This window comes from Aquarana catesbeiana, linkage group LG05, assembly GCF_042186555.1.
Source record: "Aquarana catesbeiana isolate 2022-GZ linkage group LG05, ASM4218655v1, whole genome shotgun sequence".
In the NCBI taxonomy this organism is placed as follows: Eukaryota; Metazoa; Chordata; class Amphibia; order Anura; family Ranidae; genus Aquarana; species Aquarana catesbeiana.
In genome coordinates this window covers 138,632,793-138,651,321 of record NC_133328.1, presented here as the reverse complement: position 1 = coordinate 138,651,321, position 18,529 = coordinate 138,632,793, and the positions used below count along the sequence as shown (strand labels likewise).

The following is an 18,529-nucleotide window of genomic DNA, read 5'->3' as shown; positions in this document are numbered from 1 at the left end:
TAATTTCCATAAAAATTGGGTTCCTGCAGCTAGATGCGCGGCCGATGTGTATGTGAGATGCGCAACTGCTGTGTGCCCAGAGGTATGTACCCGTGGCGCATATCTGGTTCACAGATGAGGTGGCCAGCACACAGGAATGACATCAGGCCCCTCCAGGAAGTTGCTTGTACTGCTGTTAATTTCTCCCACCACCATGCCCCACTCACTGTTCTTTGAGGAAGAGATGATCCTTATTTGCAAATTAAGATAATTTTTTTTTTTACATGGGGTGGTGTCTGTATGGGAGGAAACCAGAGTACTGAAGGAAACCCACATGGGCACAGGGAGAACATGCAAACTCCAAGCAGATAGTGTTGCAGGCGGGATTCGCGAGAGACCCTTTTTGCTGCTAGGTGAAAGTGCTAACCACTACGCCACTGTGTTTCCCAAATATATAGCTATAGATGTAGGTTCTTGTGTCCACCAGCAGAGAGAAGTTGGGTAGATGCCACACTCCAAATTCTGGAGACATAATAATGATCTAGCACAGGGGTCTTCAAACTGTGACCCTCCAGTTGTTCATGAACTACAATTCCCATCATGCCTAGTCATGTCTGTGAATTTCAGAGTTTTACAATGCCTGTGGGATGTATAGTTCTGCAACAGCTGGAGAGCCGTAGTTTGAAGATTCCTGATCACTCTAGCATGTCTTGAAAAAACGTGGGTTCCTATGTGCCTTTTATAATGCCCAAGAAATATCGTTTGGAAAATACAAGTGGGTCATGGCACATCTGCATTCCAAATTTGGCACCTAAGATGGTCATGCACTATGCAATCTGATTGACCAATCTCTGTCCAACTCTAAATTTAGGCAAAATAGGTAATAGGAAGACGCAATGAATTCAAAATATAGGAAATCAATCAGGCTCTTGCACTAAATCTAATTTATTTAAGATCTAACTGATTGCAGTGTATGGTCACCTTTAAAGATCAAGATCTTGGGTAAAAAAAGAAAAAAAAACATTTCAAAGATATATTAGAATTGATAGGAATGAGATTAGCATCAAAAGGGTTAATTAACTGAGAACACCTACTAATTGCCTAACAAGACATATCCAATGAGATAAAATTAACCAATTGGATTGGGCGTGTGCTATTATCAATGAGAAAACTGCAGTTATCCCAGCAACAGTTGCAGTTTACATACGTGGGTATTTATTATCGTTATTTGCGCTTCAAAGTGCACCAGTTCGCACTTTCGGTTAATGACTTTTCCAGCGCACCAAATAATGTATGAACTGGCGCAGCGCATTCTTCTTAGTAAATCAGCCCCTATGTGTCAATGTACACATAGGCTTTTAGCAGAGTTTAGGAACTTCTGCATTTAGGTGAGCTTCAACCTCCCTCTCTTGAACGTGAAAGAATTGCATTCAGGATAAGAATGTTTTGACTGCCGGCCTCGGGAAAGCGCAAAAATGTGGCAAAACCACGCCAAAAAACATGCCATGGTGTTGCAGCATTTTGCATTTTCCCATGGACGTGGTAAATGTAGCCCAGTATACATGAAGCCTTAGGCGCATTTCACTTCATATTATAAAGTCATCTTCATATTTCATATAAAGGCTCTGCTTGTTGGAAATTTTCGATCTAGCTATGGAAACTAAGGAAATTGATTTTCCCTGAAGTTTACCAACTTTCCAACAAGAGGAAGTAAATGCGAGCTGCCACATAGGATCCAGAAAGTGAGTGATTGTGTAACCACTCTCAATGCAGGTTGCTGGGAAAGGCTTGTCAGCTCAGAGCCACCTCCACTTGTTTGAAACTGGCATTTTAAAGCCAGTTTAAAGCTATATTTAGTAAAAATAAATAAAATCAGCAAAAGGGACATAACTTACTATCAACCTGATGTTTCCCTTGTGCTGCTGGCTCCTCATGTAGTTGAAGTCCTCCTCCAATTCCCAACCACCCAGGCCACTGCAATCTTTCAGCGTGGTTGGGGTTAATAGAGCTGTGGGACCTGTAATTTGCACTTATTAAGAGTTCAGACTATGCTCACCTTGTCCTCTAACCTCCTCCATTTATAGAAGCTGTACTGTAGATTCCATGAATAAGAAATGGTCTTTGAATGGAGGACAGAAGGGTGATTTAAAGGTTTGATTCCTCCATTCATAGAACATTTTTAATTTAAAGGAGCTATAATACAGCTGGAGAAGGTGAGCAGAATGGAAGGACATAGTCAGGTCCTGTGGTTCTATTAACCCTGCCGCACCGGAAACTTCAGCTGTGGGAGGTGATGGTGGTGGTAGGGGGGTGGCTGTGTGCAGAGGACAAAAGATTTTAACTAAATGAGGAGCCAGCAGCACAAGGGACACATTGAGGGTTATTTACTAAAGGCAAATCCACTTTGCACTGCAAGTGCACTTGAAAGTAAAGTCTCTGTAGATCCGAGGGGGACATGCAAGGAATATAAAAAACATCATTTTAGCTTGCACATGATTGGATGATAAAATCAGCAGAGCTTTCACTCATTTCAGACCTACCCCTTAGATTTAGAGCGACTGCACTTCCAAGTGCACTTTCAGTGCACTTTCAATGCACTTGCAGTGCAAAGTGGATTTGCCTTTCGTAAATAACTCTCATTGTTTTCTATATTTTTCTCTAAATTTAAGCTGCAGCATTAGTAAAATGAGAACAGTGGCTGTAAGAAGTGATTTGCATTTTGCTAGTACTTTAAAATAATGTCAACATTTTCCAGAGCACTTATTTATCTGTATCCTATTTTAGATTGTTATGGAATTCTATGCAAATGATGTTTGAATAAGTGATGAATTATTAGTGAGCATAAATGTCACTTAATTCACCAATCACTTAGACAACAGGACAGAGCAAACTATAGCTATCACTTTGCATCAGAGCCGAAAAGGGTAATCAAGTTGCTGCTGATGCTTGCTTGAAACAATTTACATTAATTTGTGCAAAAGACTGATAGATTACATTTTGATTACAGTTTGGAAATAATGAATACAGATTCACTCAGTGTAAGGTTTATGTAGGACATGATTAATGATGAGCTCGTTTACTATGCAAGCACAATCCTGTTTTGCTCTAACTCACTGGCTGTCATTTACATCGACTAAAAACAGTGTGCATAAACATTTTTTCAACCAGTAAAAATGAAACTTTTTTAATGATGGTGTTACATAAATCTGAAATAAATTGACATCTGAAAAAAAAAACTGTAAAACCTGGCATCAAAGTGGAATATTTGGGACGCCTGTGTTTGTTTGTTCTCCTGGCCTTCAGTCATTTTAAGGTGTAACTCAAAATGATCAATGGATGTCCTTCACTGTCCTCTATACAAAGCATGTACAGCAAAAATCTGGGGAAGACAATTCCACTGTTCCAGTTGTACTTTTAAAATGTAAACAGTATAATCCCTAAATTCTTCTATAGATTATAAACAGCATACTTTGTTAGACCATTGTGCATTTGAGTACTTCAAAAAATGTTCCCTTAGGATTACAATAAGTTGAGCTGCAATGATCCAATGAATAAAAAAAGTAACATTTAAGGTCATATTTAAACTTTGCGCATGTGTGTGTGCATGCATTATTTTGTGTGTTTAAAAATGCGCCATGTATACCTGTATGTACAGTATTTATGTTGCAGTACATTTCCATTTATTATTAATGACACTCAGTGTGCATACATGGAGTAAACAAACTCACATGCTCTTCAGTGTACCTCAAAAAAAAATAAAAATAATAAAGAACACTTGCGTTGACTGAGGTGGACATAAAAAGAAATGAGGCACATATGTGTTTTGGCCCTTGGACACACAATGGGGGTCCATTGAAACCAAATGGCAGAGCTAAACTCATTGCAAACCCACAAGTCCAAAAATACTCAACAACAATAAGTGCACATTTTTATAGTTGCTATATAGGTATCTTAAGATTTTTTCACATTTAGGTTAGTGTAGCCCTAATTAGACCTAAGCATATGGCTTGACATTAGTTCTTGTTCTTCACGTGTGTGCAAAGAGAACTATTTCCCGTGTCATCATTTCCTATGGGGGCACAGCAACTGTATGAACACAGCCGCAGGTCCTAATTTGACAGGTGTGTGAATGCATGTGTATGGCTCCAAATACAGACAGTGTGCATTTGGGACCACTCACCCACACCTGCACACTTGTCAAATCAGGACCTGTGTTTGTACAGCCACTGCCTCCCCATAGAGTAACAGACAGCTCCAGCTGCACAAACAAACTGTTCATTCACACAGTATGTGCAAGAGAATCTGTGTGAATAAGCCTTTAATTTTGTATAATTTTTTTTTTTTTGCATCTTTATTGTTTTTATTCTTTCTTATTATTTGTTGTAATTTTTTTTATTTATTACATTTTTTTCTCAATGCTTTTAAGGGGCAGTGGATTGTGTTAGTACAGCAGTGGGTGGTGTCAGTAGAGCAGTAGACAGTTTCAGTCGTTTTTCATTTTGTATTATTTTTTACAATTTTATTTTTTATTATTTTTTACAATTCAGTTTTTTTTTTTTTTTTTTTTTTACAGTTCTTTTAACTGCCCTGTTGGGGGGGTTTGGTGAAATATCAGGGGTCTGAACAGACCCCTGAAATATTGCTTTTGAGACAGAGAAAATGGACTAAGAGAATTGCAGATGAATGAACAGGAAACAGGGTTTACTATGCTTCAGTTATGAATGGACACAGGAACAATTGGTAACGATCACTCACTGTGTTCAAGCAGAAAAGGAAGGAGTCAGTAAATGACATATTTACTGGCCCCTTTCCCCACTTTCCATCCTGAAATCATCCCCAGCATCAGCCAGTGGGAGAGGAGAGGAGGGAAGCCGGAAGCACTGCAAGGGGACCTGGTGGGGCCAGGGGAGCACACAGGGGGTCCCTGGCAAGAGTGGGAATCTGGAGGGGTGATCATTATGAAAACCAATCTCCCTGTATAGCTCTCCATGAATCAGCTGAAAGCCTTGCAGGAGGAGAAACAGTTTTCAACTGCTTCAAGAAAATCTATACAGGGAGGTTGGTTCTTGTGATTGCCCCCCCACCACACCAATCACTCCCAACTATCCATTGGATTGCCGCTGCTGCGGTTGTTGAAGAGTGGTGTGGAAAACTGTAGCAGTGTTGCAGTTTTCTGCACCATTCCGCACCGAAGGTGACAGCTGCGGGAAAGTGTGAGTGGGCACATAGAAAACCATTATTTTCTGTGTGCCCTTGCAGAAAAATGCAGCTCTCTGCTATAGTGTGAAAAAGCCCTAACTGACTTATGTCTCACCTGCAAACCAATAACTATAAACTGGATTGGCTTTTTGGACAAATGAGTTAATACCAGGCACCTTGTGGTGCCCACTTTTATGCCTGGTTCACACCTATGCATTTATTAGTGCATTTTCAGTTTTGGAGAAACACACTACAGTCCATTTACCATGGTTTCCTATGAATGTAGTTCACATCTGTGCATTTTATGGAAAGGGCCAGGGACTTTTTTCCTGGTTTTTGGTTCCATAGACTTCAATGGTTCCAAAATGTGTACTGAAAAAAGCAAAAATGCGAACCAGGCCATAGAAAGCACTTTTTATTTAAGACATCCAAGAAACAGCTGTTAAAATATCACCCAAGGAAGGAGTTGTTTTCCGATCATCTGCAGACTGATAGAGATTATCTGTAAAGCCAAACTACTATGTAACACAATAGAGCAGGAAGCAGAGCCTGTATATGCAATGTGTAAGCATATCTTCCCCATGTACATTTATAATTATAAACTATACATATTAAAAAAAGGTTTTATAATATAACTTCACACTGACTAAAATGATCTTGCTAAAGTCAGTTGGTTTCTCATGTACAATACAATAATGCCGTGTACACACGACCAGACTTTCCAGCAGAAAAGGTCCGACGGAATCATTCCAGAGGACATTCTGATCGTATGTGGGCTTCATCAAACTTTTTCTTTCTAAAATTCTGACGGACCTTTCCAACTGACTCAATTCCTATTGGGAAAACCGTTCGTCTGTATGCTAGTCCGATGGACCAAAAACGACACAAGGGCAGCTATTGGCTACTGGCTATTGAACTTCCTTTTTCTAGTCCCGTCGTACGTCATCGTGTTCTAAACAAACGGACTTTGGTGTGATTGTGTGTAGGCAAGTCCGTTTCAACTAAACTCCATCGGAACTTTTGTTGGAAAGACCGTCGGAGTCTATTCTGAAGGAAAGTCCGGTTGTGTGTACACGGCATTAGACCCCAAACATAAAAAATAAATCCCTTTTAAGCCCTCATTCACATTGAAGCGATTTGTCATGCAATTTGACAGGTCAAATTGCATGACAAGTGGCAGCCTATTGCCGGCAATGACACCAATCCAAACAGTGCAACATCAACTTTGCGGTGCTGCACCGATTTGCAAACGTAGTTCCTGCACTACTTTTGCCAATTTCGGGTGCATGAAGTCACACCTGAAGTCGTGGCTTTAAAATCGTGTGATTTCAGATGAAGTTGTATCATTTCAAAGCCACGTTCAGTGTGAACGAGTGCTAAGCAGTGTGCGAACTAGTATTGTTTCTACATCTTACTGACTCATCTGGGCTTCTGCTGTTTAATTATGAACTAGTTATTTTTAAAATACTTCTAAATTCCTATTTCTACATACTGTATAAGTAAATAGTTATTAATGGAAAACTCAGTTATTTAGTTACAGTTATTCAGAGTTTTTAAAACTCATATGGTAGCTTTCATTGAAATGTATCTGTATTCGTATTAATACAACACAGTGAAAATCTTTTTTTGAACAAAGGTATTTACATGTCTCTAATAAAATGACAGCCATAGCAAAACATATTAGGCTTACATCCTTTCAGGTGACTTTTCCAACCACTTTAAAGAGTCTCCCTTTTACAGTTTCTCTTGTACAAACAAGCAGAGATCCCTACTTCCTACATATTCTGTATGCACAGCATAAAAGTTTTCCTGTTTTTTTATTAATTTAACATGCTAAACATGCACACTTAAATATAATGACTCTAGTGGGACTTTTTTTCTACATGAATAAAGACCTGCAGGAGCTTTTTCCATCAGAATAGACAAGGACTTACCTGTAGCAACAGGGCTATGCAGACTGCTGAGGAAGGTACCTGCATACACAATATCTCTCACATTGGTGACTATCTAGACAGTGAAGACAGAATCTGCCCAAGGTTTTTAAAAACACGATCTTGGTATGCAATTAAACAATAAAGAGAAGAGATAAATTTAAACATACATTTAAAGAAGTCGTTCTATTGTATTTAATGACAAAACAAAGGGCCTTTTGGTTTTGTTTTGTTCACTTTGTTTTTATCTAGAATAACTGACATATTTGTGTTATTACAGAAATGTAAGTCTAGAAATGAGCCTAATTGCATAATTCATCTTGTTTCCTTTTGTAGGGCCAGGCTTCGGCCCACTACAAAGGCACTAAACATGCCAAGAAGCTTAAAGCACTGGAAGCCATGAAAATTAAGCAGAAAATGGTTACGCTTAAGGACAACGCAAAGACTATCTTCAATATCCCTACCAATGGCATCAATGGCAACTCTGAAAAAACAGGTTAGGCAATAATGTTTATTTTGTTTGTTTTCTTGTTTCATTATCAGTCCAGTCATGTGCCTGTCATGCTAATTAGTTGGCTTGATCTAGATTGTGGGTTCTCCAACCACTCCGTATCTAACTAACAATATTGGTATTCACTCAGAAACAATCAGGTAGCTCAACGATTGATCAAATGAGGATACAGTGGCGAGTGGCAGTTTGTGAAACCTTAAGAATTTTGAGGGTTTCTGCATAAATGTTTAATATCATCTTCATTAATATTCATTAATATTATGTTTAATATCATCTTCATCTAAGTCATCCATAATAGACAATATTATTTACTGAACACACACATTTTACTTTTCCATGTCCTTAGTAAATATTTGGTTGAAACAGGTAAGGTTGCATTGTAAATGGTGGGAGCCTCCCCAATTAAACTGAGTTCAACTCTTGCCTGACTGCTTTTTTTAACCACTTCAATACCAGGCACTTAGACACCTTCCCGCCCAGGCCAATTTTCAGCTTTCAGCGCTGTCACAATTTGAAGGACAATTGCGCGGTCGTGCTACACTGTACCCAAACAATTTTTTTATCATTTTGTTCCCACAAATAGAGCTTTCTTTTGGTGGTATTTGATCATCTCTGCGTTTTTTATTTTTTGCGCAACAAATAAAAAAAGACCAAAAATTTTGAAAAAAAAAAAGTTTTTCTTTGTTTCTGTTAAAATTTTTTGTAAATAAGTATGTTTTCTTCTTCATTGATGGGCACTGATATGGCTGCACTGACGGGCACTGATATGGCGGCACTGATGGGCACCGATGAGGTGGCACCAATGAGGTGGCACTGATGAGGTGGCACTGACGGGCACTGATGATGGGCACTGATAGGCGGCACTGATGGGCACTGATGGGCACTGATAGGTGGCACTGGTATGCGACACTGATGGGCACTCATAGGTGGCACTGATGGGCACTCATAGGCAGCACTGATGGGCACTCGTAGGTGGCATTAATGGGTACTTAGGGGTGGCACTGATGGGTACTTATGGGTGGCACTGCTAGGTGGCATGGATGGGCACTGATGGGTACTAATAGGTGGGCACTGATGGGCACGGATGGGCACTGACAGGTGGCACCGATGGACACTGATGGGTGGTACTGATGACACTGATTGGTGGCACTGATGCTCTTAAGGTTGGCATTGCAGGGCATCTAGGCAATATTATGTTGCCAATCAGTGCCCATTTGTGGGCACTGATTGGCACAGATTGGGCACTGACTGGGCACATTGGGCACATGTGGATGGCCATGGGGTACATGCCTGGCCATCCACTTGTTGCCCCTTCCCTGGTGGTCCTAGTGGCAATCCCTGGTGGTCCAGTATGGTCATCTGAGGGGGGCTGCACTGATAAACAATCAACGCAGACCCTCCTGTCAGGAGAGCCGCTGATCGGCTCTCCTCTACTCGCGTCTGTCAGACGCGAGTGAGGAAAAGCCGATCAACGGCTCTTCCTATTGACATCGTGATCAGCCGTGATTGGACACGGCTATTCATGTGGTAAAGAGCCTCCGCCTCAGGCTCTTTACCAAGATCTGTGTAGCGGCGTGTCAGACTGACACACCGTTCCACCAATCGCCACAATGCGCGCCCCCGTGGGCGCGCAGATGCATGTTATCCTGCTGGACGTCATATGATGCCCAGTCAGGATAACGGAACCACTTCCTGGACGTCAATCCGCTATAGGCCGGGCGGGAAGTGGTTAACTACTTCCCTACCGGCACATGGTACAATGACGCCGGCAGGAACATTCCCTCCCTCCGGGCGGGCATCATATGACATCTGCCTGCTCTTGCTGCTCTTGTTCGGACTCCGGGGATGAAGCATGTCCCTTGGAACACAGCCCAACCCCGATCAGGGTAAAGAGCAAATTAAATTTTTTTCTTTTCCACGTGTCCGGCTGTGTCCACAGCCTCTGTGTCCACAGGTCTCTGTGCATGCCTCTCACGTGCAGCGATCGGTGATGAGGCATTTCACTCTGACACAGTCCATCCCCGATCAGGGTAAAAAGCCAATAAAAATGCTAAATTTTTGAATAGAAACTAAAAAAAAGGTTTTTTTTTCAAACCTTTTTGCTCTTTTTTGACTTATATTGCAAAAAATAAAAAACCCAGTGGTGATTAAATAGCACAAAAAGAAAGCTCTATTTCTTTGAAAAAATGATAAAAATGTTTTTGGGATACAGTGTAGCATGACTGAGTAATTGTCATTCAAACTGTGGGAGCAATGAAAGCTGAAAATTGGTCCTGGCAAGAAGGGGGTGAAAGTGCCCTCTATTGAACTGAAATGAGTTAAAATGAGGACAAAGTTATCTGTTGAGATTGGGTGATACAAAATGCTATATCAACCCTTGTATGTCAAAATGATGAGATATTTCATTGGTATAGGAAATAACAGTATTTATTTTAACTTTGATGACGATCACATCACATTTTAGAAGACTTGTGGGGATAGCCCAAAAGCTTGTATGGTTGTTGTGGCTTGATGCAAGGCTTAAGAACCTCTGATCTAGATCCATTATTGGTAATGCATAGATTACATTCTTTTAGATTTCTTAGAACTAAATCTACGCATTGGAATGGTAGGCTCTCTTTAAATACATAATTACATATATAATTTTCAATGATAAAGAGCAGCTCTTTTTTAATGAATGGATCATCATTAGATTCATGCGCCATGTTAGTTCTATTTAGCATTTTGCGAAAAATGATGTAACCCTAAGGGAAAAACTCTACCTGGAAAATTTCTTGCAGCGGTTCATTTACAAGAAAATGTCTTTAGGAATTAAAGGTAAAGGATTAAATGCACAATTTAAAGTATAAAGAGCTTTATTTGAAATTGGCTGCATATGTTAACAGCTTCAGCCCCAGAAGACTTTACCCCCTTCCTGACCAGAGCACTTTTTGCAATACGGCACTGCGTCGCTTTAATTGACAGTTGCGCGGTCGTGCAACATTACACCCAAACAAAATTGACGTCCTTTTTTTCCCCAAAAATAGAGCATTCTTTTGGTGGTATTTGATCACCTCTGCATTTTTTATTTTTTGCGCTATAAACAAAAAAAGAGCGACAATTTTGAAAAAAACGCAAAATTTTGTACTTTTTGCTATAACTATTACTACTATAACCATTTTTTTTAAAAAAGCTATTTTTTTCTCAGTTTAGGCTGATATGTATTCTTCTACATATTTTTGGTAATAAAAATTTCAATAAGCGTATATTGATTGGTTTGCGCAAAAGTTATAGCATCTATAAAATAGGGGATAGATTTATAGCATTTTTATTATTCTTATTTTTTTTTAATAGTAATGGCAGTGATCTGTGATTTTTATCATGATTGCGACATTATGGCAGACACATCAGACAATTTTGACACATTTTTGGGACCATTGGCATTTATACAGTGATAAGTGCAATAAAAAATGCATTAATTACTGTAAGAATGTCACTGGAAGGGAAGGGGGCGATCAAGGGGTTAATTGTGTTCCCTAGTGTGTGTTCTAACTGAAGGGGGATGTTACTTGCTAGGGGAAGAGATAGATCGGTATTCATACCTTGTATGAACACATCATCTGTCTCTTCTCCCCTCAGAGTACCGGGATCTCTGTGTTTATACACAGAGATCCTGGTTCTTGCCGTGTCATGAGCGATCGCGGGAGCCCGGCGGTCATCGAGACTGCCAGGCATCCGCATCGGCTCCGGGGGTCGAGCAGGAGGCGTGCCCCTAGTGGCCATCAGAAGAAGCGAACATGACGGCGTTTCGCGCAGCCGAGCCATGTTGCCGCAGTGCAACTGCAGTGGCTGGTCGGCAAGCGGTGAAGAAATATCCATAAAACAACCACACCTGAGCAATCTGCACTTTAAATACTATATAAGCTTGTACATATTATTTTTACTTTATTGAGGCAAAGTTGCACAGATTTATATGCAATGTTTACCATATTTTTTGTATGTACGTATGCACCTAAAGTGCAGTATTCAAAATGTACACATCTGCAAATTGCCAAAGTGTTTTTTTTTTACATATACTAAATATCCTAAAAGTATTTTAGAGTTTGCTTTTAATAGTTAAAATATGCTCAAGGTCCTGAAGTTGATAATTTTTTTGATGGATTTGTATCATGTATTAATAATGATAAAAATTAGCAAAATGTAATCCACCAGTTACCTCACTTTATCTGGTCCACCTAAACACATCCACAGTTGTTGAAATCCACTTACACATGCATGACAATATGTGGGAACCTTTGATATTTATTACGCCATTGTTTTTTGACATTGGTTATAATTATTGCTAGAAAAAATATATGGTTTAGGCTTTATTAACTACTAAACCAATTATCTTTAGAAAACAATCTTCAAAGCTCAATATATTTTTTGCTTTGTATAGAGTGGTAGAGGATTAGAACCTTGAACAGGTTTTTATTACGTTTGTCTCAGAAATATACTCTTACTTTCTACCACAGCAAATGTTGTCACTTAAACAGGAAGCAATGAGAAAATTATCAGGGAAAAGGACAGAGAAAAACACTTTTCAGCAGACTGGGAAGAGTTAAAATCTCTTTTAGTTTTTCTTCTTGTCTGTGTGTTCCAGTTTCACTTAAGTCTGTTCCCCTCCTTTCTTGTCCTAATATCACAGTAAAGATCTCCCCAGTGGTGCCACAAACAGCAATAAAGCCCCAACAGTGTTTTTAATCTCTTCACATCCATGCTATAGCCGAAAGAAAACTACAGCATGGGCTTAAATTGCGGGAAGGACATCCATGTAAATCCTCCCATGCTCGCGCTGCCCATGCACCCCCTGCGGGATACGGGCGGCGCGCTCTGTGATCATCGAGTCCATGGGGCTCAGCTGATAACAGATTGGAGTAAAGGGCCAATCCCGGCCCTTTATCATGTGTTCAGCTGTCAGCCAATGACAGCTGATCACATGATGTAAACAGAAGCCAGTAATCTGCTTTTTTCCCTCACGCTGGCAACATGAAGAGAAGATAAGCCAATTACCAGCTTGTATAAAAGGGACATCAGTCCCACACACTGACAGTCACTGCCGCTAAGCAATGCCCACCAGTGCCACCTATCAATACCCATCAGTGCCTCATCACCAGTACTGCCTATCAGTGTAATCTACCAGTGCCTATCAGCGTCCATCAGTGCCCATCAATGCCACCTATCAGTGCCACCTCACAGTGCCCTTCAGTGCTGCTTATCAGTATCGTGTCACTTATCAGTGCAGCCTCATCAATGCCTTCTGATCAGTGCCCAACAGTGCTGCCTCATCAATGCCCATCAATGCCATCTACCAGTGCCCATCAATGCCACCTATCAGTGCCCATCAGTTCTGCCTTATCAGTGCCTATCATTGCAGCCTATCAGTGCCCTTCAGGTCTGATATGGAAATTAAGGGGAACCCTGCATCAAATGTAAAAAAAATGGCATAGTGGTCCCCCCAAAATCCATACCAGACCCTTCAGGTTTGGTATGCCAAAATTTAAAAAAATGGTGTAGGGGTCCCCCCAAAATCCATACCAGACCCTTATCCAAGCATGCAACTTGGCAGGCCGCAGGAAAAGAGGGGGGACAAGAACCCCTCCTGAACCGTACCAGACCACATGCCCTCAACATGGGGAGGGTGCTTTGGGGTAGCCCCCCAAAGAACCTTGTCTCCATGTTGATGAGGACAAGGAACTCATCCCCACAACCCTTGCCTGGTGGTTGTTGGGGTCTGCGGGCGGGGGGGGCTTATCGGAATCTGGAAGCCCCCTTTAACAAGGGGACCCCCAGATCCCGGCCTCCCCTCTGCCTCTATGTGAATTGGTAACAGGGTACAAATGTACCCGTACCATTTCACAAAAAAAGTGTCAAAATTGTAAAAAAGACAACCTGTTTACGTCACCGGGTGGCCCCGCCCCCTCTGACACCACGGGGAAGCCATGGGGAAGTCCCTGTGGCGTCAGGGGGGGCTGGGTCACTCGGTTACATCACCGGGTGGCCCTGCCCTCAGTTATATAGCAGTCACAGCGAAGACACATCAGTGGTGGGTTAATCGCGGGTTTTTTTTTGGTCTGTCAGTGGAGTGACCTTACTTCGTGGGACATTTTTATTTTTTTAATAAAGGACTTGTCCCAAGCTGTCTTGTCTTTTTTACCATTTTGACACTTTTTGTGAAATGGTAGGGATACATTTGTACCCCGTTACCAATTCACACAGGGGAAAGGCTGCCGGGATCTGGGGGTCCCCTTGTTAAAGGGGGCTTTCAGATTCTGATAAGTCCCTGTCCTCAGACCCTCACCACCACCGGGCAAGGGTTGTGGGGATGAGGCCCTTGTCCCCATCAACATAGGGACAAGGTGCTTTGGAGGGCTACCCCAAAGCACCCTCCCCATGTTGAGGGCACGTGGCATGGTACAGTTCAGGGGGGCCTGCACCAAATTTAAAAAAAATGGGGCAGGGTTCCCCTTAAAATCTATACCAGACCTGAAGGGTCTGGTATGGATTTTGGAGGGGACCCCTATGCCATTTTTTTTTTTTAATTTGGAGCAGGGTTGCCCTTAATTTCCATATCAGACCCGAAGGGACTGGTATGGATTTTAGGGGGGCCCCCACGCAATTTTTTTTATTTTGATTTGGGGTTCCCCTTAATATTCATACCAGACCCAAAGGGCCTGGTAATGGACGGGGGGATCCCATGCTCTTTTTTTCAATTATCTGTATTGCCCAGACCCAACAATTCATTACAGCCGCGATCAGTTTTAAATGTCAATTTTTTCTTTAGAAATGTCATTTTGCTGTGTTACTGTTCTAAACACAGGAAAAGTGCGCCACTTTACAGGCATACTATAGACACCCCCCAGGCACGATATTTAAAGGAATATTTCATTTTTATTGTTTCACTTTAAGCATTGAAAAAATCACCGCTCCCGAAAAAATGTCAGTTTTTAAAAAAATAAATTGCATTGATACATGTTCCCTGGGGCAGGACCCAGGTCCCCAAACACTTTTTATGACAATAACTTACATATATGATTTTTCATGTTTGTGTCCCATAGACTTTAACAGTGTTGGTGTGTTCTACCAAATTTTTTGCCTGTTCACATGTTCTGCTGCGAACTGAACAGGAGGGTGTTCAGCTCATCCCTAGTGCCCAGTAAGTAAGTGATTAAATTATCCCCTCTACCCAAAAAAAAGGAAAGTTACCTGGGGCTTCAACAATAAGATCTTCCAAATAACATAGACTCTGTATATATTGAATATACCTATACAATATTTGCAGCCTAGTGCTTAAGCATGCTGATAATTATGATTTAACATTGACAAGACTAATGCCCCGTACACATGGTCGGACTTTGTTCGGACATTCCGACAACAAAATCCTAGGATTTTTTCCGATGGATGCTGGCTCAAACTTGTCTTGCATACACACGGTCACACAAAGTTGTCGGAAAATCCGATCGTTCTGAACGCAGTGACGTAAAACACGTACGTCGGGACTATAAACGGGGCAGTGGCCAATAGCTTTCATCTCTTTATTTATTCTGAGCATGCGTGGCACTTTGTCCATCGGATTTGTGTACACACGATCGTAATTTCTGACAACGGATTTTGTTGTCGGAAAATTTTATATCCTGCTCTCAAACTTTGTGTGTCGGAAAATCCGATGAAAAATGTGTGATGGAGCCTACACACGGTCGGAATTTCCGACAACAAGGTCCTATCACACATTTTCCATCGGAAAATCCGACCGTGTGTACAGGGCATTATAGTTAACCAAGTTTGTCAATGGCCAGCTCACTGCTCAATAGAAAGGCTCAGGAGGTGGCTGATTTAATTCATTTTATGGTTTCCTGTCATTTCTTTGGAATTTTTACAAATGGGATCATTTATCTTCTATATGTCAACTTTAAAATTGAATATAATATAATACACCCTCTCATGACATAGGAAGGCACTTAATTTAGTAAATGATACAGGAATATTTACCTTATAACCAGAGCTATAAATGTTGTTTTAGGAGTAGAGATAGAACTATTAAAATTATTGCTAATATACCAGAGATGTTTTTTTTTAAGCTTCACAGCAGTTGCAGCCATGCAGCAAATATATCCTAATGATATCTCAGATAGGTTATACTTAACACTAACAAATTCTAACTTCTGTTAGTTTAATTCATAACCACTACCATAATCCTTTGTACCAAGCTTTTTTAGTGTGTATGGTGTGTGTACATTAATTTCAGAATAAGCAGACTGGCTCACTGATAATAATGCATCTAAATAGACCAATATATCAGAGTAGCAAGGTGTTACACTGACATTCAATGTGCTGTCTGATGAAAAGACCTCTGTACTCCTGAAAGTTTATGTACAAGAATACCCTACAAAACAGATAGACTGAAATGATTTGTATCTGAGTTCAAAACCATCTTGTATGTCTAAATGTTTATGATTGTTAATGCATGCTATAGTTCTTGAAATTACATTGTTTCCGGAGACTAACGGGTATTCAAAGTTAAATACAATTAAAACAATATTAAATATGATTTTATTTGGATATTAAAAAAAAATCTGTCACAAACCTGGAAAATTCAAGATGAGCATATAATGTAAATGCATAAGTAAGTTACCTTTTGTGAAAACCACATGTCATAATGATCATTACAACCAGAGCTTTACCCCACCTTCTGCTGCCTGAGCATTCTTATTGGTCAACTTGAAAATTATGAGAGCTTCCTTTTTTTTTAGGACGCAAGTTTTAAGGCTGTCATTTTGACCCATTTCTTAATACTTGGTATTCCGTTAACCATGAACAAGCATGAACATATCAAGTAGCAAGACACTTGATATGCTCACACAAGCAATAGTTTATTAGCCACTAAGTAATAAACAAAAATAAGGATGACCGCCATAAATCCACACATCTTCAAAAATGTCAGTATTGGTAGCTTTTGTATTTATGTGCAGGCAGAGTTCCATTCAGTTTCTCCAAGTTATTAAAAAAGCAATTATTTTTATTTCACTAAGGTCAAATTCACCCCATGAACCTGTTTTTCTGAGCTGTCACTATAACTGTTTGTGGGATTTTGTGTTATAGACACTATTGTATTCCACAAATGCTCACCTTTACCATACTTACCCACTGCACTTTTCACCTGTCGGAGTCCATGGAAATGCTTGGCAATTCCAAGTATATAAAAGCATGTGACACTCTCCTCTTCTTCACAGGATACAGTGCTAGTTTCCAATTGCCAGAAATCACCACCGTATAGTGGAGGAGAGAGGATCACATGCTTCCCCATGTGAAGGTCGTTAAAGAGACCATGCCACCTTACCCATGCAAGGCAAAGTGGTGGTATATTTGCCAAAGCTAAAATAATAAATATAAAAGTTAAAATTACACAATATATAGTAGGATGCTCCTGGCACCCAATAAAGGTCTGCAGTGCTGCTTTTATTTAAAAATTATAATTTTTAGTATTCTATAACATGTATTACTAATACAATCATAAAATCTATACTCACCCCCCCATGTTGAGGGCATATGGCCTGGTACAGTTTGGGGGGGGCTCACCACTCACCCCCCTCCTTTCCTGGCCTGCCAGGCTGCATGCTCAGATATGGCTCTGGTATGGATTGTAAGGTGGACCCCACGCCATTTTTTTTTCTTGCGGCAATGGTATTGTATTGCCAGCAATTTAAATTTAATTTAATTTTTTCTTTAGAAATTTCATTTTTACTTCAGCATGTTCTATACATGTTACAGATGCGCCACTTTACAGGCAGACTCCAGGCACTATATTTAAAGGATTTATTCATTTCTATTGTTGGACTTTAACAATCATTAAAATCACTGCTTCTGTAAAAACGATCTTTTTTAAAAAAAAGAAAAAATTTGTATTGATACATGTCCCCCAGGGCAGTACCTGGACCCCCATACACTTTATATAGCCAATTACTTGCATATAAACCTTCATAATGGGTACTTTTGATTTTTCAAGTTCAGGTCCCATTGACTTTAATAGGGTTCGCCGTTTGGGTCAGAACCTTTTCTCTGTTCGGGAGTACTGGTGCGAACCGAACAGGGGGGTGTTCGGCCCATCTCTAGTCAGAAACCACAGTTTACTGTAACAAGCGAGATTTCTCCTGGATACAAACTAAAAAAGAATTATATTACAGAACTGGTGATTTTTTTTTTTAAATATTAGTTTCTGAAAGCTTTCCAGAACTCACAAATACAAATAAAACCTTCTGCTGCTGCTTCTTGAATTATGTCTGCTTAATGTATTCCTTTTCCAAATGAACAGATTACATAAGACTTTGCAAATACTATAACCCATTAAGCAAACAGTAACTATCTACAATTATTAACAGATGTTATTCTTGGTTCTTCCTAGCATTAAGACTCACGTGCCCTGTTCTCCTAAAGCAAATACTGGCATTTCTAATGCCAGTGTACGCAGTTTTTCAATATTAGCTTGCTGTAGAACATATTTCAAAATGTTCCAGTCTTTTACATCCAGGAGCATTATTCCTCCATACAAGGACAATGACTAAAGAATATTCAAATTAATAGACTGTAGAGAACAATTTACAGCAGCATAGACTTTTCTGACTATACTACCTGAATAGTAATTTTCTTTTATTGTTGTAACCCCACTGTTAACACATTCTTTTCCCATCGTACTTCTCAAATTATAAATCTTAAAGCCTTAAAATAGCAAACTACCAATCACTAATCCACCACTTTTAGTATATACTTATCTTATAGTTATGCTCTGTTATATTTCTTCAGACTTTTTTTTACTGTATATGTAGGCAATGGCCATTCCTAATTTGAGGTTTTGATCTATAGCCTGAATTAAAATCTAACATATAATTTACTGTCA

General features: G+C 40.1%; 1 protein-coding gene across 4 annotated transcripts in view; it reads left to right on the top strand.

Moving 5' to 3' along the window:
• The window catches only part of ZNF385D (zinc finger protein 385D), a 613,920-nt gene that overhangs the window by 465,734 nt on the left and 129,657 nt on the right, over positions 1–18,529 (top strand). For all 4 annotated transcript variants that reach the window (XM_073630229.1, XM_073630230.1, XM_073630231.1 and 1 more), the window contains one exon: positions 7,446–7,605. In XM_073630229.1, coding sequence (XP_073486330.1) covers positions 7,446–7,605 — 160 coding nt within the window. The remainder of the gene's footprint in view (positions 1–7,445; positions 7,606–18,529) is intronic.